The 24,179-nt window shown below is 36.9% G+C and overlaps 1 protein-coding gene across 1 annotated transcript; it reads left to right on the top strand.

Moving 5' to 3' along the window:
• Positions 1-2,627: 2,627 nt before the first annotated feature.
• CXXC4 (CXXC finger protein 4) lies at positions 2,628-22,304 on the top strand. Its single transcript, XM_035030139.1, has 2 exons — positions 2,628-3,701; positions 21,218-22,304. Exons 1-2 carry the CDS (start codon positions 2,628-2,630, stop codon positions 21,260-21,262), a joined length of 1,119 nt encoding a protein of 372 aa, XP_034886030.1. The 3' UTR covers positions 21,263-22,304.
• Positions 22,305-24,179: the final 1,875 nt, after the last annotated feature.

The following is a 24,179-nucleotide window of genomic DNA, read 5'->3' as shown; positions in this document are numbered from 1 at the left end:
TTAATCTGCACCCGCCCCTCCTCCTGAATGTTAAATATGACCTTTGATCTCTATGTCTCTGGTAGACCAGACATACAATATTAGGCATGTACAGTCACATTGTTTAAAGGCAAAACAGGATCATGAAGTATGGTTGTCTAATTTAGCTTTGGAATAGGACTACAGTTATTTGTGTGTGTTTTAGTTTGTTTTTTAAAGAAAATCCAAACAATAGCTGTGGCTTAGGTACCTTTTTCATGCTCCAGAGATGCATTGATTAAACAATAATGACCTGGATACTGGGCACAATCATTTTCTACAGTTTCTGGTGGCATTAAACCTTGAGGGAGGAAGGGGGAGGTGATGGCAATAAGAAAAGCAAGGAAAGCTTCTGTTTGCAAACAGCACTCTAATACTCTGGAAAAGGGACATTAAATTATTTCTTTATTTGGAACAAGGTCAAAAGACTAAAATACTGAATTTTTTTTTCCTTCCACTCAATGTGGTCGCTAATGCATGGTTGGCATAACTAGTTTTTACTGAGTAGCAGTTATTATGGTCTTGCAGTTACAATGTGATTCGCAGAAACTGAAGCTATATGCATATTCTTGCTGTGTCTTCCCCTACCCCCTTCCAAGCATCAAGAATATTTAGCCAGGAGCATTTTGGGGGCACCCTTTGTATTGCCATCAGACCTCTGAAGGGAGCAGTTTTCCCTAATGCGAAACCACAGAGGTGGTTCCTGAGTGATTAGGGACTTGCTGTGATTGAAAGATGCCTGCTAGCTTCTAATCCAGCCTGGGGTGAGGTTCCTTATCTTGATTTACTTTGCCTAATAGGGATTTGTTTACGTAAACCCCTCTTTTTAGGGCACCTCATCAGCAGGTCTTGAAGTTTTTGCACTTGGAGTTTGGGCATACATGGTTCATTAATCTAATTATAAGCATAATTACTATAATTGATATCCATTTCGAACTGAATATTTGAGACTGAGACTACTGGGCCCCCGTTTAGAATTCCCTGAACTCCACATTCCAGACCAATATGTGGGCTTCAAAAGATGTCACAGAAAGATATTCTGCCCCCCCCCCCAAAAAAGCTGGAAACAAAGAAACTGATTTTTTAGGTTAATATACACTTTATGTCTTTGCGTTAGTTCTTAAAAGGCTGAGATGTACCTCTTCCTCTGTGATAAACAACTAAAATACCTCTTCCCAAAGCATAATAATGGCCTGTAAGCAAAGGGATGAATGCAAATACCCAGTTAACATGAAACTTTCCTTTTAAAAAGAGCAAAAGAAAGAAAATCTTTTTAATGGTTATTTCTTCAGGTAAACAACACCTTAAGGGATCTCCCTTCCTTCCCCCATCTTTTACTCAATGTAAAAACCAGTGACTATGAGAGAGCCTTAAAAAAAAAAAAAAAAAAAAAGTCCCATGCTTTCCTCTTGTCTTGGGAAGAGACAGGAGTCTCCATTAGGAATTATTGGAGATATTCTTACAGAGGCTGCAGGCGCTTGGTTTAAAACCGGTGACATTGTTTGTATTATTTAAAAAAATTTGTAACTAGCCCATCTTTTCTTTCTTTTTCTTTCTTTCTTGCTTTCTTTTAAACAAGTAGAACACCACCCTCTTACCCCCACCAAGCCCCACCACCAAATGGCTTGTACAATTGAGACCTGTCCTTGGTCCATTGAATTAAGACCCTAACAGAGCCAGCTGTGCTGGGATTCAAACTAATGACCGCAGACACAGAAGGACACTGTGGCAGCTGGTAGTTCTTTTTTCCCTGCCTCTTTAGTTCAGATTGTATGTGGGCAGTCTCTTAGCTCTCAGTTGTATTGTGTTTGCTTACAGTTTATACTCGGATGTATTGTAGACTTTCTCAGTACTTCATTTGCTAATTTCCTGTTCATTTTCCTCATAGGGCCATTGCTGTTTTCTACTTTACAGCATTTGCATGCCCAGGCAGCACTTGTTCACACATTTCATAATGTTTAAATGCCCTCTGCTTATAGGTAGTATCGCCCTCCCACCCCTGATTTGCATGTCTTTAGCACTCCAATTGCCCTTTTCCCTCGGCATTTGTCACCCCCGTCTTTCCTCTTTCCCCGGGTATCCTGGCTATTAATACATTTTCTCTGGAGGGTTATGAGAATAGGGGGGAGGAGCTGTGGTGTGCTGTGGGGAGGGAGGGAGTGGGTTGGGAGCGTGGGGGGGGGGGCGGGGGGGGGGGGGGGGGGGGGTCACGTCTTGATGATTGTCATGCAAACGACCTGACGAAGAATGTGGGAGCTCTCAGTGTCTGCGGTGGGGTAGTGAGGGAGGCTGTTTATTTATTTTTCATCTTTTTCCTCGTGCAGCTCGTTGGAATGACTTTCTTTATTTTAGTTGTAACAGTTGGAGGATAATGCTAAGGAAGACGCTGCCTGGGAATTCACCGTCTGTGGAAATGCGCCCCAGAGAGGAATAAAGCAGTCCTCACCTTGCTCTCCCCATCCGGACCCACTTTCCCCTCCCGCCTCGGCCCCCACCCCAACACCACCATCACCCCCTTCCCTCCCCCCCACCTTCCCCCCTTTCCCACCCAGGTGTCGGACCAGGCGGTCCCCACTTCCACCCTGCACCCCTTCTTCCCCCCCTGCACCATGAACACCAATGTCTGCGTGGAGCCCGGGCCGAGCCCGGAGGCCCCGGGCTTGCCCAAGGAAAGCCACCTGCCCGAGGGGGCCCTGAACAGCCTTGTGGATTACAACTCGGAGATGGAGCGCTACCGCTCCTTTGCCACCTCCTTCTACAAGACCAACGGGGGCGCCTTCCCGCAGGCGGCCAAGATCGCGCGCATCACCACCCCCATCTTCCCCAGCAGCGCCGCCGCCGCCGCGGCCGCCGCGCGCATCGGCATGTCCCCCTGGAACTGCGACAACGCGGCCACCGCCGCCGCCGCCACCGCCATGCTCTGGGGCAGCGGCGGGGGCGGGGGCGGCGGCGGGGGCGGCGGCGGCGGCGGGGGCGGCGGGGGCGGTGGCGGGGGCGGCGGGGGCGGCAGGAAATCCTCCTCCGCCGCCGCCTCCTCCTCCGCCTCCTCCTCGGCAATCCTCCCCGCCGGCGGTGGCGGTGGCGGCGGCGGCGGCGGCGGCGGTGGCGGCGGCGGCGGCAGCAGGACCAGCATGCACCACCGAAACGACTCCCAGAGGCTGGGGAAAGCTGGCTGCCCGCCAGAGCCGTCGTTGCAAATGGCAAATACTAATTTCCTCTCCACCTTATCCCCTGAACACTGCAGACCTTTGGCGGGGGAATGCATGAACAAGCTCAAATGCGGCGCTGCTGAAGCAGAGATAATGAATCTCCCCGAGCGCGTGGGGACTTTTTCCGCTATCCCGGCTTTAGGGGGCATCTCATTACCTCCAGGGGTCATCGTCATGACAGCCCTTCACTCCCCCGCAGCAGCCTCAGCAGCCGTCACAGACAGTGCGTTTCAAATTGCCAATCTGGCAGACTGCCCGCAGAATCATTCCTCCTCCTCCTCGTCCTCCTCAGGGGGAGCTAGCGGAGCCAACCCGGCCAAGAAGAAGAGGAAAAGGTGTGGGGTCTGCGTGCCCTGCAAGAGGCTCATCAACTGTGGCGTCTGCAGCAGTTGCAGGAACCGCAAAACGGGACACCAGATCTGCAAATTTAGAAAATGTGAAGAGCTAAAGAAAAAACCTGGCACTTCGCTAGAGGTCAGAGGAGATGATTTCTTGTTTCCCAGTCTCCCCCCCTCCCTCCTCACTCCCCTCTCTTCTCCCCTTCAGGGCTTCTTGTCTGGCTTGAAGATGCAGTACCCCTTTCCTGAAGCTTCATTCAGGCTGTAAGATACAGTTGCAGGTGGTTGCGAGGGCTCGGCCTCTCAACCACCCTCCCCAGCTGCACTTCGCGTGGAACTGGCCTCCAGATGGGGGTGCGCCCCTCCTTTTTATCTGCGGTGGTAAACTAATGTAATTGGTTTAAAAAATCAGAAGTTTCACATTCAGTATGCTCAAAAATGCCCCTTCGCGGTTTAATATGCCCCCTCCCTCCTAGTATTAGTTTTAAAAGCATCTCTGCCCAAAGGATTGGACACATCACATTTTATATAGTTTTATTGGCTAAAAGACTTATCAGTGGCCCAGTTATAACAGGGAGGACACCATTTGTGGCTCACAAGCCTATGTTTCCATTAAAACGCACACACAGAGTTATTTTTGAAGCTGAAATAACATGGATTCAAAAGGGTGTTCTACCCCCTTCTAGAATAATTGTTCTCTTCACCATGATAAAAATGTTTCTGTTTCCCATTTTCTGCATATCTGGTAATTTTGAGAAAGCAGAAATAATATAGAAAGCTGAACACCACCTGCAATTTTTAAGGGGATGTGACATAGAATCAAGGGACAAAATTAATTCATTTCGGACAGGTGATGGCAATTTTATTTAAGAATTGTTTTACATAGTCTCACAAATGATTACTAAAATTTGGTTACCAAAGAATATTTCCTTTGGGCTCTGCATTTGACAAAGTAATCATTTTGTGGTCACAAAATTGTACTATAAACCAAGCACAGTTTTGATTGATACCCTAGATGGTCAATAATAATTTCCTTTTCCTATATGTCCTTAAATCCGACAATGCACTGATTGTCACTAAAGTAATTGTCAAATTAGGCTTCTAATTATGTTAAATACAAAGAGTGATGTGTTTGGTGGAAATTTCATGTGGTAATGTGATCAAAACAAAAAGGGGAAAATGTACAATCATAGGTAAATGATTTTAGTGGCATGTTTAGCAAAGATGTATGGACAAGTAATCATATTTAGTCCCTTGATATCATTTACAGAGTAGGTGGCAGGATGTTCATATATACTTGAGAATGTGAGTGGTGGATTTAGCATTTGGGAATATTCTATGGGCTGGATTATAGAATGAGACTGGCTCTCACAAGTTATCATCAGGGGGGCACTTGTACATTCTTTTTAAAAATTGTGAGCACTGCTTAAAGGAGTTTTCTCCATGAAGGACTGGTCTTTGAAAGGATTTTTAAAAAAAAAATAAAAAAGGGAAATTAAAGAATTTTGTTGGAGGTTTGAACACAAATAAGATAATAGATTTTTTTTAAGTTTTATTAATATACAAAGCAAACAGCGTTTTGGGATTCAAAAAAAACCCCAGTATTATATTGATATCATTATTGATTGTGATCAGTTCCATCAAAATATTACATGTATTCCTCTTTTTAAGAAAACCCATCTCTTTGTCGAAAGTTTGACTTTACTCCAGGATGGTTTATTACACGTCTTTTGACAACTCTGCTTGAACAAAGATAATAGCAATTATAAAAATGCAGTCCCTGTTTTTTGCTAGGTGGCAAAAATTCGTTTTTAGTTTTTGAATTCTGTTTTCTGGATTGGTTTGTTGTAACTTACCTCTAGGTCTCTAAGGCCCATGGGAAATTAAAATTCAGTTCATACTAAAATTTCCTGTTAATGCCCAGTTGATAAGGACTAGATGGCTTTTATTTTTCCACTTGAACTGTATAGTATCTAGAATTACAGATTTCATGTTGCTAGTAGGCCACATCTGCAGCTAGATCCTTGGCACTCCCTGCATCCTGATTTAGGTTATGCAGTGGGTAAGACCACTGAATAATTCGGATTTATTTAGTAAATAACCGCTCTGAAGGAGCTTAGTGTGGCTACCAATAGGTTTTCTGCACAAGTTTCTATGCTGATTTATCAGTCTAGACAAACTCCACAAATTTCCTTTTTTTTCCTCCTTTGGATAGTTTTCCCACAAACTTGTTGTGATGCTTAAATTCCTTCGACATTTTGGTCACATATGATCCCATAGTATTACCTTTTCCTCTTTTTTTTTTTTTAATCCAAGTGCACAAAAGTTCTGTTGATCTTCAGAAAATGGGGTGTGGGTGAGAAGGGAAACACATTTCTGTCTTCGTAGAACTCTCTGAAGATGTTTTCCTAAGAACATACCCCTTCCTACCAGAGAATGGGTCATGGCTCAAGGCTAAGATTGTTAGTAGAGTGCTCTTTGGCAGAAAGAAAAAGTTTTTTGGGGGGGGGGTTGGGGGGGCTATTTTGCTTCATTTTTTTAATTGGCTACGATTCTCTCTAGATTATTTTCAAAAGGCAGTGGCAGCCTTCACCACATGTACAACCACACTGTTGTGGTTGTAGGGAAGCAGCTGGATGCATGTCAGAGTGACAGGGTTTACATGACTGAACCAAAGCTGGAGCAGTGTTTGCTGGTCGGTGAAAAGTCCCCTGCTGACCTGCTTCCCTCTCTAATTTGGTTCCTGTAAGTTATCATCATCTGTGGAGATGTTTTAGAGATTGGATAGACTCCCTAGCTGAGGACGATGATTTGGGGATTCATTTTGGATAACACCTGTGGACTTCAGGTTTAAGGTCAGTAACTAGTATTTGTTGGCTTTAAATTGTGGACACCGAGTAATATTTGCATCATAATCATTAGTTATAGTCTTATTTAACATTTCAAGCCTCATGTGTCCTTCTTTCCTTTGACTTATTCTCATCCCAAAGGCTGGAGGTTTAATCAGATTTTCAGGGTGAGTAAACTGAAATTAAGACAGACTCACATGGATGTGTTGGGATTCTTGCCCACATTTTTTTCGAAGCCTCCCCTCTGGCATTCCTTTTAAAACAGCATTACTTATTTTCACATTTTCCTGCTTAGTCTCATGTTAAGAGCATCTTAATGCCTTGGAAATATATTTATAAAATCACCTCCTTGATAATATTCCATAAGATAACAATGCACATAAAACAAATTTAGTTTTTCTATGATACTGTGCACTGTATATTTGCATAGAGCACTGTTCATTTAATCAATTACTACATTAAAAAAATGTCACTAATTATTCAAAGCAGTTATTACAAATACTGTATGCCCTTTCTGCAACAAAACTTATTTTAAAAACTTGCATATTAAATGATCAATATTAAATTGAGAGATTTTAATAAACATGTGCTTATGCATTATGATAATAAGTTACATAATAGCATTTTGTCTCATGCATAGGTAATCAATCCTTCAGTTTTCATATTCGCAGCAGTTACATTTCTGATATGAAGATCTAACTTTTTAAAATATCCCAACCCGATATGGCTCAAGGGATAGAATTGTCCCACGGGCAACCCCAGCCTCTTAGTCCCTGAACATTGTTCAGGTGACATGATTGATCTCTGTGGGACAGCATTAGAGACCACACAGATCTGGTTTCTCTCCCATTAGCTGATTTATGGAATTACATTAGTAAGCAGCACCTCAGGAGATTTCCCTGCCCCCACCCTTGGCTCTCAGCTCTAAGTTACCCGCTGCCACCGCAAGCTGGAGGGAAGGACTTTAAAAGGATACCTTACAGTGAAGAGACTATAGTGAAGAGAAACTGAAACCTCAAGGAAAAGGACAATCTCAGTCTCTTTCTTTTCTTTTAAAACTTTTCTCTCATTGAAAACATTTATCTACTGAACATACAGGCCAACTAGTTAGATTGAGCTACTAAGGGGTTTGGTGGGAAACACCCAAATATTGCCCCAAACTTGATAACTTGATTTTTTGAAGAGTGTTTTAGGGGAGGAGGGACACATTTCTTTATATATGCTATTAAGTTCTAAGGGCCCCCACCACACAAAGGGCAGTCGTAAAATTCTGGACACAGCATTGTCTACAAGGAAGATGGTACCTGCTTCCAAAGAAATTTATGTGTAGACCATATGTAAAATAGATGTGTCCTTCAAACTTAGCATCTATATAGTTAACGAAACCGGTCAATAATTGAACGTGTTATAAGTTTTTGAAGTTTGGTGACTTTAAAAAAAAATGTATAGGTAAACACAGATGTTTCATATCTTAAATTGAAACATCCACCAGTTTGTCATTTTATATCACGATTTAAAAATGAGTTCTCAATTTTTAGTTTCAAAAATCAAAAACATGCCAGTATAAAAATGTAAATTTTTGTTTTATTCTCAAAATCCAAATATGTAAATATCAAAGGGAAAGAGGAAAGTTGTCAATTAATTCAAACAAAATCATAGTATATTAACACTAGAGTGTAATATAGAAATAACGTAGGAAAAAAGATCCTGAGTTTCATGAATGATAAGAAAAGAGTTCAGAAAAGTTTAGCTTTGACTAAAATCAAGTAGATTTGTAGTCAAGGCATCAAGCTGTAATACAAATCCAGAGAGATTTACCTTCTGTCACTACATGTAATACAAGGTAGTCAAGGTTGTTTTTAAAAGGACCATACGTTTTTAATAATTCCTAAATGAAAATAATACCCCCACCCATGCAAATATCATGTAAATTCTAAGCAATGTTTTGCATGGCAATTAGGAATAGTAAAATAAAAGTAATTAAAATCCATGTGTAAGTTATCCTCTAAGAAAGTTTGTTTGAAATTCAACTGTCATTCAAATAAAATACAAACAAACAATCAGAAAGCCAATCAGAACAAATCAACAATAACAACTTTTAGACTAATCACATAGAAATATCGTACATTTTAAATAAGAATGAAAGGTGTGTCTAGTGATTAGGAAAATAAAAGTTACTTGACTTTTTAGACTTTTTGCTGAATTGATGACTGAAGTATTGCTGCCTATTTTGGTTAGTTCCTTGATACCCTGGGTGAACAGTTCGGGGTTTTCTATAGTCAGACTTACAGATTGGCAAATACAGAACAAATTAATCAACTAGTCTGTAAGACTAAAACTGGAAAGGAGTGGAAGAAGGGTGGGTGTTTCATCCACATTGGCTCTAGTTTGCCAGGTTGGGGACTGAGGATCTGTGGGGAGGGTGATCCTGGCAACCCTGTGGAATACTCTTTCTGGATACACGAGTAAAACATGAAATTATTTGCATCTGTAGAAGTGTGTTTTTAAAAACTCTTTTGAAGTAGTTGGTGCTTAGAACTGTTTGAACTCAGTTGGTTAGATTATCTGAATACATAGTTCATTTTTACCAGGAAACAACTCACCTTTTAATTTTGCTTTGAAAAAGCGTAACAAAATGTCCCACTATCCAATAAATTTCACAAGAGTGGATATGCTTCCATTTTTTTACATGTATTTTTCCTCACCTTATACAGAATGTTAATCTAATGTGTTCATTGCATAAAAATACCTAATCAAATTAATAGGTTAAATTCAACATTTGTTGAAAGGAAGCCCCACGTAAATATCTAAGTTGGACAAAGGACTACTTTTCTTTTAGTTTTCCTTTATTTTTAAGTTAATCTTTAAAAAGCAAAAATGAACCCAAAATAATGGTAAAATTTTTCATTTTTATGTATGATTTTCAGTCACTGATTAGAATGTAGATGATCTTGGTAGGGGCCGTAGAACACTCTAGAAAATACCATTTTTTACAAAAATTTGTTTTCAAGGATTTTTTTATTGTCATCAGTGTAAATTTTGAAGATTCTACATATGCATTAATTCTGTTCCTTGTGTTGTAGTGTTTCTGCTCATTCTTAACATAGTTCTTCATCTGGCATTATGCTATTATCCTTAAGAGTTTCAAAATATTTGGGGGAGGGGCACAGGGATGGTTTATCCTTCAGTCATATCTTGTTCCATCACATACAAACACCTGTCCTGATATTCAGTTATTCTGCACGGTAATCGAAAAGCCTCCCTCCATTCAGCATCATATGTTTTCTGTTGTTTATTGAGTTATGTTGCACCATACTTCAGATGCGACAGCCATTTAATAATGTTGAAGACTTAGCTCTGCAGGGGCTAAAAGGATCCCAGCAGGCTTGTTAACTTCTACTCTAAAACATTATGAGAAGTATTTTTTTCCTCTGTGAAACTTCGGGGCTTTCTCTTAATTTATTTTAACAGCATAAGAATCCAAAGCCAGGTATGAGAGCGAGCCTGTTAAATTTGTTGTTTTTCTTTTTCTTAATATTTAATGCATTTATTTCACATTACATTTCTTAATAGCGAGTGGCAAAGCAAAAATTCTTCAAAAAAAAAAAAGTAACACTAAATATGTATTTCTTTGGCTGATTTAAAACCAAATATAAATTATATTAGGAAAGTACTCCTAGTTTCTTGGCTTTTCATTTCTTTTATAATTAAAAATTATATGTGGGCCATATGGCCACATTCTGATGATGGGTTATGGGAAGAGCTAATAGTATCAGGTAACTTACAGTTGAAATTAGGTACATCAGCATAACTTCTCTGAACTTTCTTTCTTCATCTATAGAATGGGGATAATAGTATCCGTTAGCTTACAACGTTTTGATACTGTACGTAGGTTAGTGTACTTTGTATAATGAAAGAGGCTATGCAATTTCTCATTCCTATGTTAAAGTCCTCAATGAAAAGTAGAGAATAAGACAATTATGTTTACAGATAATTCCGTCCACCAACAGGTTACTTATAGTTTTCAGAAATTAAAGCACAGGTAGACTATGTTGTGGTTTGTGTTTTCTGAATTTTTGCTTTAATCATCCAGTTCACCAAATATCTGGCTTGATTTCACTTGGAAAGAGATAAACCTGATAAACGAGTTTTCCTTGTTCTTGTACTTGCACTGCCAAATGCCCAGGAAAAGTGTACAAATTACCTAATCAAGTCAGTCAGTGTGGTGAGCCAGGTTAAATAAATTAATGCTCTTCCTCCTTCCTCACCAAAGACACACCACTGCCATTAATTTCTATAACTTTTGAGAGAGAGAGAGAGAGATTAACTTTAACACAACACCTTCCTTTGGCTACTATTTTCTTATTTGGACAGATACGGGGAGTTATTCTAAATGTGAATTAGTTTAAGAAAATCATTGTAAGAAAGAATGGTTAAATGTATATGAATTCTAGTTGGAGAACATATTTAATAAATATTGGAAAATTTTAGAGTTACTTTTGTTTTGGAAGATAGGTGTGTGGGGAGTAAAACAGGTAGATAACACATTTTGAGATAAAAATAAAAAGTAAAGTATGCAGAGCTTTCTTTTTTTAATAAGGAGAGGGTATTTATGAAATGAAGAAAGTTAGTGAGCAATAATAGAAAAGGCTAATGGTTTTTTTGGGGGGGAAAAAAAACAACAACAGTGATAAGCCCTAAAAGATTTAGAATACTAATCCAGAAAGCATTAAAAACCAAGGAGAAAGGAATATTCAGGTCAGGATGCAATGCAGTATCTAGAAGGAACTTCGTCAAGACAGGATATGGATGTCTGCTTTCCTTCAGCAGATATAGAAGTTTTGCAGAGAGTGGAAACTATAAAAAGAGGGAAGATAATATTTTTATGACTTCACTCAATATATTTGGTTTGGGAGTCAGAGCTGAAGCTAAAGTTCAGTGGAGTGGCAGCTGAATCAGAGACAGGGAAAACAGATTGTGTTATAGCTGATGTTATTATTTTTACTTATGTCTTTGAAACATTTGGTAGAATAATTCCAAAGTGTAACTAAAAGAGAATGCTTCCAAGATGGGTGGAAAATGGGATCCCATTTGGATCTCCTCTGCATCTAAATTCATACTTTAGAGGACATTCTTGAGAACGTGAACAAGTATCAAACTGGGGAAAACTCTGCTGAAAGTGCTGTTTCTTGCCCAAAGACTTAAAAAAAAAAAAACCAAAAACCCAAAACTTGGATGATTGATAGATTCAAAAGGATAGAGATCTAGGAGGACCAGAGGGAAAAGGGGCATATGTTTATAGATCATGAAGACTCATGGGCATTTCTGTGTATTTCAGCAAATCTGGCAAATTCCAGAGAAGATATATTTTCTCCAAAACCTTACAGAGTGAAAAGAGATGAAATACATTTTAAAAGAAAGACCATATAAATTTAATTGTGTGGAAATGATGATTACGGTTGCTGGTGAATCAGTGGCAGGAATGTAACTGGTGGGGAAAGACGTCTATGGGAAGTGTTCTTGTGTGTCGGTTAAATGAGACCAGTGATGGTTTTAACGGAGTCAAGAATAAGGAAAGAGCTAAAATTCTCAGTTGTACGTAGAGGGATGAGAGGTGAGAAGATGTGGAATCTTCTAGTAAACATCAAATACACTGCATGTATTTTCATCCATGAAAAACAAAAGAGAGAACACTGGCCTTTTCTGTCCCAAAGGAAATACAAATTGGATCTTTTAAGTAGGGCTGCTATATAGAGTTAAATTCATTATGAAGTGGAGTGGTTTTTGGATTTTCCTCATGTGATTCTCTTCACATGAATATGTTATTTGTGTGGCGTGGAGCTGTGTTTTTCAAACTGCAGGTGACAGAACATTAGTGGCCCATGTGTTGGCTTACCACAAGGATTTTCAGAAAGTAGAACAGAACAGAGTGGAACATAAAATATATGAGTGCAGCACATATAGTAAGAGTACATATTGTTAAACTTCTGTTTCAGTTTGTATGTATACATAAATGTATGTGTATGCATGTACTAGGCTGCTATGTAAAATGTATTTCTAAGTGTTGGTTGCAGTCAAAAAAGTTTGAAAAACACTAGTTTAGTGACAGCAACAACACTATTGAACGAGTCTGTAGTGAGGAAAGAAATTATATTTGTAAATGGAACAATGTTAACAAGATAAAGAGTAAAATTTAAATGTATTTCTATAAATAGTGGGTCTTTACTTCTCCTAGGCAGGTCTGTACCTATGCTGTATGTTCATGAATACATGGTATGCTACTAAGCACGTAGCCCTGGGTAAATGCAATTCAGTCTGACTAATCTTTAGGTAGGAACCGTTATTTTCTAAGATTTGTGGTAAGCTCTGTGGATATATACATACATATATGTTTACACACACACACAGACACTTGTTTAAGAAACTTAAACTTTTCTTTATTTCTGCCTTTTGCAATACCCATCTAAATCCCTAACTCTATATCTTAATCCTTCATCCAAGATACTTAGTTCCCTACTTACATTTTTAACTTTCAGGCCAAGAAGTGGACACATGTAAAATGACATAATTGAATTAAAGTGATATAATTGCTCCGGGAGCAGTCTCATACCTATTTAAAAGCCTTGGGATTCCTTGATGCATCCTTGGCTTAGTTCTTCCCAGACCTAGATAAGAAATACAGGTTGCTATTGATGATCTCTGCCTGGTTACCCCATGTGATTATGTGGTGTACTATTAAGTTTTTTCTGTTAGTAGAGTTTTTCATGGAATAAGAAAAAAAAGAATACTTGCCTTGAACATTTGAACATACTGAGAATCTACAGTATGACTTGTTATTTCAAGTACATTTTTACAGAGTAGTGGGAATCCTTGTTTGACCTGAATAAGAAAGAAGGAAGGGAGGGAGGGAGGAAGGTCAGGCAGAGTGTAGTGTTACAGATCCAAGAGAAACGAGAAAGGAGCATATTGGTAGAAAGGATTGTCATGTGCAAGGTCATCTTCTTGAGTCTGGTTTAAGTAAGAAATTGGTAGAAACAAAGGCTCAAAATTTTTGGCAAGATGCCATGAGTCTGGGCTTAGACCTACTACAACTCTTCAACATTGTTTCTTTTCATTTACCATAGCGGAAAAAGTAGTTTCATGGAAACTAGTTCCCACCCCCACCCCCTTCTCATTTCTCTTTAAGAGTAATTCACTCAGGTCTTCAGTTAGTCTTCAGTTAGAAATGTAGAAAAGCCAATGCTCCAAATTAGCGATGGTGTTTAGGGAGATAGAGGCCATCCTATAAACAACTAATTGTTCCAAAATACCTCTAATTTTTAAGTGGTTATATAGAGAATTTCCTGAAAAATACGGAATGCACTTACAGAAAAGACTCCAGAAAAATGGAAGATGATTAATCACTACATCTTATAAATTCTATGCTTGAAAAAAAGGTTAGGCTTATTAATTGACTCTGCTAGTTAGTTAACCTTAGGAAGGTGGATATGTTTGCACAAAGATGGGGTACAAAATACTCATAGAAAAAGAAGTAGTATATGGAAATTCTCTGAGGAGAAATTTGAATCTAAATATTTGAGGACTTGCTCTAGCACAAGATATGCTGATTTCATGGTAGCATAGAATGCTTAAGAGTATATATCCTCTTAATGAGGGAAATAAGCCAAAATATATTTCTAAAGAGCTAGGTGACATGTAATAACTTGATAAAGTTAAATTATAATAATTGTTGATTATATACCTTTTAATTTTATTATTTAAAAAAAAAAATGAGAGAGACCAAAAACTTAGAGTGATTGTGAATTTGGGCATTTGGTGTGATGGCAGTTACAATTGAATTACAATTATTTAAAAAAAATTTTTTTTAAGAAATACTGCAAAAGCTACCTGTTATTTTCAGAAGTATAGTTTTTAACCAAGTACATTATTTTGATGATAACATCTTAATGACTGAAATGTTTGGAATTTACTCTAAATTCCTCTAAGAAATTCATGGACATAAAACATGCTTTGGTTTCTGGGCTGGGTCTATCGAAGTGGCTGGAATTTTGTCACAGAGGATTCTAAACCAAATGAAGTCCAGTGACTACATCCAAGATGCTAAGGAACTTAACCTAAGAGAAAAATTTTTATTTAAGTTATTTTCACTTTTTATATAATATAAAAAATGAGTATTTCTCAAATTCTCAGATCTATAGTAATTCAAAGAGAAGCACTGTAATTTGAATTTCTTGTGGAGGTTTGGTGTAACTATTGTATTTAATTTGAATACATGTTAGAGACTGTCTAAATCATAGCTTTGATAATTTTAAAATGTCACCTCTTAATATTTTTTTTGGCCTCCCATATCCTCACATTTTACAAGAATATTTCTTCTTCTCTTCAGTAAAAGAACAAGACAGTTCACTGTCTGCTTTAAAATTAACCAGAATTTTCAAAATTGTCCAACAACTTTATCACAAAAAGAATGCTGGTGGTTTTTCAATACCTGATTAGCAATGATCTCACCTAAAGGCATTGTTGCATTAAACAGGATTAGTGGAGTGACTTTGAGGGGAGATAGAATTGGAAACATACATGTAAACATAAATGTTTACACACACACACAGACACTTGTTTAAGAAACTTAAACTTTTCTTTATTTCTGCCTTTTGCAGTACCCATCTAAATCCCTAACTTTATATCTTAGTCCTTCATCCAAGATACTTAGTTTTATGATAAATGAGTCTTAATCAATCTACCTACCTACCTACCTACCACTTATCTATCTATCTGGCAGAGACAGAAGTTAGATAATTTATCATAAAACCGTATGTATTTGGACTCATGTAAATCACGGTGGTAAGCTATTACTTTCCTTCCTACCAACCCATTCCTACCCTTTAGACACACACATTCTCCTTTAGACAGTTGTTTTCCTAACTGGCTCTACCAGCATATTGACCTGACTTAGCATCTGTATAACGTAATATATAAACTCATCTTTCCATCGGCAAATGTTAGCTGGGTTTATCGTCTCAAGTCATGCTATCATTGCCTAAAATCATGCCATCACAGTAGTGATGGCGAGGGGGGTGGTATTCATCTAGGAGGGGGAGGAGGAGGAGGAGCTCTCTATTGGCAAAGTGGGAAGAGTAGCAGGGGAACAGTCCACAGAGAATGGTTACTAATGAGAAAGCCATTGACAGTTCTCCACCATTAATCAGAGAAATCCTGGCCATACATGTCAACTTGAAAACCCAAAAACTAGAGTTTTCCTTATAATCTTATTTAAGGCCTCCAAAAAACTGGGTCGTAAAAGTTATGCAGTTACCTATTTGGTGCTTTCTCTCTTTTAGAGAGGGGTCTAATATTCCAGTTAGTGGTAATTTTGATAGATATTTTTAGTTTACATCTGGATAATGGCCAAAATAAAATGTGAGTATACAAATACTTATACAATTATATGATTGATGAATCTGAATTATGAGAAGAATTAATCTGATACATATCACATATGTGATATATGTGCAATATATATATGACATGTGATATCTGTCACACATATATATATTACATAATGTATATGACATATGTATTACAATAGGATAGAAAAAGAAAGTAGGGTGTAATCTAAAAAGTAGAAAGTGTTTATATTAATTTATATATTTTAATTGAGGTATTAAAATATAGTTGTTTTTTTATTATAATAACAAATTATTGGACTGTGAGATCATCCTATATCATAAATTAATTGTTCTCTCGGATTTACTGACCTATTCTATACTTGTGCTTGCTAATAATTCTAGTAAAATTAGTGGAGTACTGGTCTATGGTTTCTAAAATATATTAATTATAAATAGGATATAGAAAATATTTCTGCTAAAAGCATTTTGGGGTGTCTCTAACATTTCCTAGGTATCATTTTAGATCGTAATTACTAACTATCCAAAGATTTGTATTAATGTGCATATGTGTGTATTCACAGTCACAATATTATATATATAATACAATTTTCCATTTCTCCAAGTAGGTTTTGAAGTTTTGTCAGTAAAAAAATTGAGAACCTATATAGCTTGATGTTTTAGCATTCTTTGTGAATCAAATCAGAAAAAAAACCAAGTAGTTTTTTTCACCAGAATCTTTTGTTGTTGTTCATGCAAAATACTCCACAAAGTTTTAAAGTTTCATGTGAAGCCAAAACAAAATATAATCAAATATCTAAAGGCAAACAGTGGTACCTACTATTATCTTTTGTAATACTCACGTACTTTCTATTGTGAAATTTCAGTGGTTCATTGAGGTTTTCAAGTTCTAGCGTGAAGGGGTCAATCAAATGCTGTGAGGTGCTCCAATTTCAAGGTCTTAGATGATTGGAGCCTAAGAAACTTATAGGGGACTCCTCACAGGAAAACACTATTTCAGAAGAGTTTGAACGAAGCTGTATCGGCTAACTACAGTTTGATATTGCTTTGCTTTTGATTGGAAAAAGCATACTTCACATCATTACATGAGAATCAGAAAATGATTGGATGACTTCCGTTTCTTTAATAATAAAGGGAAAAACCGGAAATTATTTTTGATTAGCTTAAGAATAATGGTAGCCCAAAGTACTGACTGCAGCTTGGAAATCATTGTATTAGAAGCATCCTGTTTCACAGTAGAATTCTGAAGGCCTAGGGGAATCACCACGACTTTTGGATTAGAAAGTATATGAAGAAATATTGGAAAGATATATTTAACTTTAGATGTCATCATTATTATCTCAATTTGCGTAGCCTTATACATTCTGAAGAAGATTTCAGCATCGAGTTGTCTTTAATTTGCCCTTTGAAAGTTCATGTCTGGATTTATTAAAATGAGCTTTGTTTAGTGCCACGCTTTACATATTGTATCTAAATATGAATAGCCAATCCCACCTATCTTTATATAGAGGGAAATGTAGATATCGTTTTGCAGCTTTCAGGAGGTGAATTTTTATCCGACTTGCCATATTTTACACAAGAGTGTGTAGATGCATCCTCAACCTGAAGATACCACCTGCTCAGCAGGCACCAAAAAAGAAAAATACTCAAATTCCTTAGGCGGCAGCTTTGGGGATTTTTATTTATTTTAGGTTGTTTAATTATTTCTTCATGGTTGATTTAACAAAAATTAAATATACCTCTGCTGGAGACATACTGATAACTTTTGTCTTCATTTTTTTAAAAGCATGTGTAAACTGTACTTGGGCTTGGATTATATCATTCTTATATACCTTACACAAATTCTTATATATCTTATACAGGGAAATATCATTACTTTTTAAAGTTATTTAGGAGGGAAACAGAAGTCATGCCTTTAAGCTCATTAGTTTAAGGGCTTCGGTATATGGCTCTGGCTATTGTAGGGATGAATGCTCTGGAAAACCGTGCTTTACAGCAATACGGGAAGGAGAACCGAGGGCTGTGGGTTTCTCCACAGGCCTCCTGGGAGCAGGCTGCTGTATGTCAGTGTTTGCACCTGCATGAGCACTGAAGGCTGCCTTCAGCAATGCTGATCAACTCCATTCTGTTCTTTACCTCCCCGCCCCCTTCTCTTCCTGGGGAATCTGGCTTTCCTGTCACTCAGGATAACGATTTCCTGCAAGCATCACGGAGATCCAGAAAGTCACTGTAATCCCATCAAGAGTGTGATTCCCCAGCTGGGACTGTTGAATTTATATAACCCTAAGGTAGCTGGTCAGGGTGCTTAATCCTCCATGTTGGTGTGCTGAGCCCCCACACCATTTGAAATAAAAGTCCTCTAACAAAGATGACCTCATTAGTTGGCAGGAATAGGGAAGATATGTCCCCAAATTAGTACAGACTTAATAAAAAACCTATTATTTAACCAATATTTTATGGGTGAACGCAAACAATGTTGTTTTCCCCATCTTGACCAAAAAGAACTCAGTCCAGGAGTAAAGTAAATTTCCACTGAGCCCAGTGGAAATTGGGCAGGAGGTTGGGCATACATCTTCTGTTTTGTGTGGCCTATGGGACACGAAGGAGTTTTGTTACTTTTTTAACCCTGGAATAAAATTTAGAGAAACCGGACTTCAAACTTCTGGTGAATGCCTTGATAATTTGTACTAATTAATGCACTAGTGGTTTTCCTGTTTTCTCACACATTTTAGGTGATTTCCCAACAAATCATTTCTAGGCTTCATGACCTCAAAAATCTTGATATAAGGGACAGATATTTTTTAAAAGATGCTTCCCTGCTTATCTTCACCCTTCCCCTGCAGCAGTAGACTGTATCTTTATATATGGAGCTACATACTGGCCTCAATGTATGCATAATAATATGCACACATCACAGTGCTCTATTTTGTGACAGGTTGTATTAGTAAAGAAAACCAGTTCTCTGCTTTTCTCATATTTGCATTATCTAATTAATTTTTGGTGCTAACAAGCATTGAGAAGTGATTTTCTTTCTCCTCACAACAATGACCTTTGATCTCAGGTGGCACTTTATGAAGTGCTTTTTCTAAATATTGCAAATGAAATTGAGTAATGGAAAGGGGCACAGGAAGAGCAAAGAGTTGGAAAAGAGATTTCAAAATGTATCCAAGACATAAGGAGTTCACCTCATTTGAAAAATGTACTCCATACATTTTTCTGTTTATCTTCATAAACATATATGTTTATCAAGATACAAGATTATCTAAGTATATACTTACAGTCTTGTTTCCAGTTGGCATCTGAAAGTAAATTGGCATCTCTATGTCATATTCTATACATGTAAATGTGAATATATATGAATATATATGCACATGTTTATTTTTCATATGTGAATCTGTAATTGCATGGATATGTTTGGATCTAACTTATCTTGTTAAAAATGACTACATTTATATAAGTATGCATACTTATATAAAATTTATTCTTAGTTGGCATCAGGCAGCAAGCTTAGCATCTGGTATAAACGTCTAAGTTTTCATTTACTGCTTGTGTGTGTGTGTGTGTGTGTGTGTGTAAAGCATGAATATTAGAATGAATATGTTGTTTCTTATTACTTCATATACTTCCTTTAATAATGACTAAATAAATGTAATGAGCATATACAATTACATTTATCATTCAAAAGTTAATTTTGGAAAGTGGTAAAGGGGTTTTTCTCATCAACCAAATCAAATGATGGGGATTCAGGTATTCATAGTGAGCTGGAGAGAAGAAAACATTACACCATGAGGAGTAAGGAGTAAAATATTAATAAGTACTATTTATGCAGGAATAATGGACTTTCTTGTTTGCATTTTTAGAGAATACTTCACAAGTTAAATATTTTTGTATATACATTATACAAACTTGCATTAGAATCATTAGTTTCGGGTGCCTGGCTGCCTCAGTTGGGAGAGCATGAAACTCTTGATCTCGGGGTCATGAGTTCGAGACTTACACTGGGAATAGAGTTTACTTTTAAAAAAATCATTAGTTTGTTCTTACACATTCTTTTGAAATTTATTGACTGTGAGGACAAGTTTTTAAAAATTCTTTTTAGTGCAAATAATGAAAAGTAGCTTTGCTTTCCAAAATGGTTATTTTTTTCATTTAAATTTCATGGACATTTTTAACCAACTAATACACTTTTATTTTTAGATGACATTGTTACAGTAGGACTGTGTCAACCAAATAAGTCAAATGTGAGAAAGTAAATAAAAGCTAGCCTCAATTATTAAAGAGTACTTAGAGTAGAATTTTTCATGTATTTTCTGAAATATGAAATTCAAGTGCTGTAACACTGTCTTAAGATGTGTTTATAAGAGGTGCGTGTGTGTGTTCGTGTTCTCTACCTACCCAGTAATTTAGTAACATTCAACATACCAACTTACATACTTACTTATTCTTGGCAGACATCTTGTATTCTACACAGGATTGTTGGACTGGTCTAAGGAATAAAATCAACCCTCTTTCATTTGCCCTTATGGGAAAATTTAGCTTATTGTTTCTTATGTACCTTCAATATGTTCTCATGTGATTCTGTTTTTTAAAGAATACAAGTATAGTATAATATTCAATACTGTACCGTTTTTCTGACCGAAAAACAACAACAACCAAAAACAAAACAAAACAAAACAAAAACCACTGTAACTCTAAGCATTTTGTTAAAATGATTGCTCATACTTTTGGTGCTAACTTACTACTCTTTAGGAAACTATAGTCTTTTTATGGTGCAAAAAGATAGTTATGCTCCACTGAGTATCATTGGCTAGTATAAGTTTGTTTCATACATATGACATTAATTTGTTGAAAATGCAGACTTTCAAATAGTAGCATATATTGTCAGTATAGTTCTCATTAGATTATTTGTAGGAATGTTTAGCATTAGGAGTTGTTAAATGATAGAATTAATATCAGTGTAATATTTGTTGACCTGTCATAAACGAAATTCCCAGAATAAAGAAATTACCTCACTGAATTCTCTAAATATCAACTTTATATAGGATGCGTATGTACGCAGCAGATACAGATTTTCTGGCTGGACTTCCTACTATTGGCTAATAGTTTGAACCTCCCCCTTTATTCTGATGGTTATCCATGTTCTAGGCTGTGTTCCCTGTATTTTTTAGACTAATGTGTTTTAATCATTATATTCAGTAAATTAGCATTAAAGTCAACATCCTAAATTTTGTAATGTTCTAAGAATGAACATTTCTTTTTTTTATTAAATGTTGAAATATACAAGTCATTATGTTGTGTATTGCTGACTAAAAATATTGCTGAAGTGTAAAGGAGAAAAATCTAATTTTATATTGGCATAGAAAGAAAGCTTAACTTGTTTTCTTGCTCTTTTTTTATAGAGAACACCTGTTCCCAGCGCTGAAGCATTCCGATGGTTCTTTTAAAGCAGTAGTGTATCTTATTTTCAAGGCATTTGGAAGTGAAGGGCAAACTAATGTCTTGTTTTAAGAAACTGCTTAGTCCACCACTGAAGAAAATATCCAGATATTATTTTCATTTTATGTATAGGGGTTTCTTCCAAAAAAAAAAAAAAAAAGGAAAAGAAAAGAAAAATGACATATAAAAATAATCCGGGAGCTTGGGGAATTGGCCAGTCTATTTACTTTCGATACACTGATTCTTTCTTTGATGTAATTTAGCTATCCTAGTGAAGTTGTTGTCTATTTTGAAAGTGGCTGTAAAAAATAAGTTTGGGTAAACCCCTGCTGTAAAATCATGTATCTTTACAAAGTACATATCTATACTTCATTTTCAAATATATGTGTTTCAGTACTGTAAACTGTACAGATAGCAGCTTGTATTTTGTGTGTTTAGACACAAGGAGACAATCACGTCTGAGCATCTATGGAGATTAACAGTTTGTACACAACGGTATGGTTCTGCGAGTTAAATCTGGAGCAATAAATTTTAGCTTTAAATATTTTTTGCCAGTTGTTTCTAGAAGCAGCAACAGCAGGGGCATGTTTGGCCATGCATCTTTCCGTAGAGACTTGATGCCAAGTTTTACAAGACTGAAAGATTATGATGCATCCAGCGATTACCTTCAGTTGTATTGTTGTAAGAGGGGAAGGTGTTATGAAAGTTTCAATTAATCTTTTGAGCACTATATTAGAGTAGTGGTTATGCACTTGCCTTGCTTACAAACAAGCTGTACAGAAGGGTGTACCTCCCAAATACTTAGTGTAGTTGACTTATCTTGGGTTGCACTGTAAGGCGGAGTACTCAGAGTAGTTGGGAACATGCAGAATCAGTTGTATAGATTAAAAAAGAGAAAAACAGTGTTTTCTAGGATACAGAGAAAAGTATCATATCTTAGGGGGAGAAATTCACGATTGACTTTCTTTTCTCAGCCCAACATGGAGTATATGTATTTTTTGTTTGTTTATATTTTGCTCTTTTTTTGGGGTAGGAAAAAGAAACACTTAATAAAATGTACCCAAATGTTTTAATTCAATGTATGTTATGGAGTGGGTAGTTTGTTTTAAAATTTGAATACATAAATACCTCCCTCACTGAGGCATGACTAGATATATTTTTAAGTTAAAAAAAATTAAACACATTCATGAAAGTGAGGCTTTTAAATCTCTTTTTAGCTTCCTTTCTCATAGCCTCCCAGTTGGACCAGTGGCCTTCCCCTAGGTCCTCAGTGGAATGTTCCATCGCTCCCATTCCCATTTTTGTCACTTGATGCTTTCATTCCTGAGAAGGCAGGGCCACATTCTGTGGAATTCCATAAGTGCAAACAGCCCCAAATACAAAGGAGCTAATGCTTCATAGGATCTGTGCTACCTTTTCACGTAGGATTTGGTTTTCTTATGGCAGTCAAGGTTCCTAAGGCTGTCCCGATAGGACAGATATTATTTGTGATAACATGATACCTAGGGAGTTTATTTCATTTTCTTTTTCTTGCCAGATCATAAAGACAGTGTACATCTTCAGGAATAAAATAGAGTTTAGCAAAAATACATGGAGTATCGAAGTTGCCATGTTACTGTAACTTTTGTTCTTTATCCACTAGCCAGCTCTTTTAGCCTGTGACATCCACTAGTCTGCTGAAAAATGTTAGCAAGATGGATTATGCAAAGAAAAATAACTTGAGAAAGGGTGATGAAAAGGGCTGTAAAGTTTTAGAAAGACCAGCAGATTAATAATTTTAAAAGGCTAGTTGTAGTTGTGAATGGGAAATAATATGACAGGAGATTTTAAAAAACACGGAAGGAGCACTTCATCATCAGAGTCCAGGTGGGAGGGTGGAGAAGGTACCTGCAAACTCCAGTGTGAAGAGCAAGTGACTGAACCTGGCTAGAGTGGGAATGCAAGGCCTCCAGTTACAGTCAAATGGGCCTTTTAAGGAAAATTTATCCTATATTACACCTATCCATGTTTCAAGAAGATCATTAAATAATCGCAAGCTAAAATGTGCTGTATGTTAATTCTGAGGTAGCTTTCTGCTTGATGTATATTCCTTTGAGGGTTTCTAGTTAGAATTTCTGTTTCTGCTGTGGGACCAATGAGAACTATATGAGTTCTTTCTTGTCCACTTTGATTTGATTTGACTTATTTTTTAAGCCAATGTGCTAATTAATTACAAGTAAGCGAAAACTTACTTTCACACTTGAATGGTAAGTCTGCCTTGCTTTTTGGAAAATGATGATTGTTACTACAGAATTGAAGCAAACGTCAATTCAAGCTGCATTAGGCATACAATAACATGTAAAGATCTCACGACAATGTACTGAGAGTCTAAAATACATGCTAGTATTGCATGTCTTGTTGTGTTTTTGTTTGTTTTCTTAAAGAACTAATGAATCTGTATATTGTAAGATGTGGTGTTTTACATGTCAATTCAATTTTTTTAATGAAAGGAAATCTGTTGATTATTGAAATGGAAAAGTGCAGCTTTTCTTTAATTCTTTGATATGTTTTTATTCTTGACATTGTTCTTTTATACCACCCAATTTTTATGTTTTTGGTAAAACTCTGTTTATATAATGTAGGGTACATATAAAGTTCTCGTTGGTGATGTTGAAGAAAGATGTTACTCTTCCGGTCTCCCTTTGGTTCTCTTCTCCGTAAGTCCATATACTGAGAACTTGTAAAGCATATCATTATAACCCCGAGGGAGTGATTTAAAGGTTTACATTTTTCACTATTCTAAAATACCAGTGCAATGTAACTTTTGAAAATTGTTCACTGTACGTATCATATTCGGTACCAAGAAAATTCAGAAGATAGCAATCAGAATATAGATCGTGGCGGACTATACAACTTAAAAATTACATACCAGAGAAGCCAAATTAA

Source organism: Mirounga leonina, unplaced genomic scaffold, assembly GCF_011800145.1.
Source record: "Mirounga leonina isolate KUSES-001 unplaced genomic scaffold, KU_Mleo_1.0 Mir_357, whole genome shotgun sequence".
Lineage (NCBI taxonomy): Eukaryota > Metazoa > Chordata > Mammalia > Carnivora > Phocidae > Mirounga > Mirounga leonina.
This window is presented reverse-complemented; position numbering and strand designations above follow the sequence as displayed.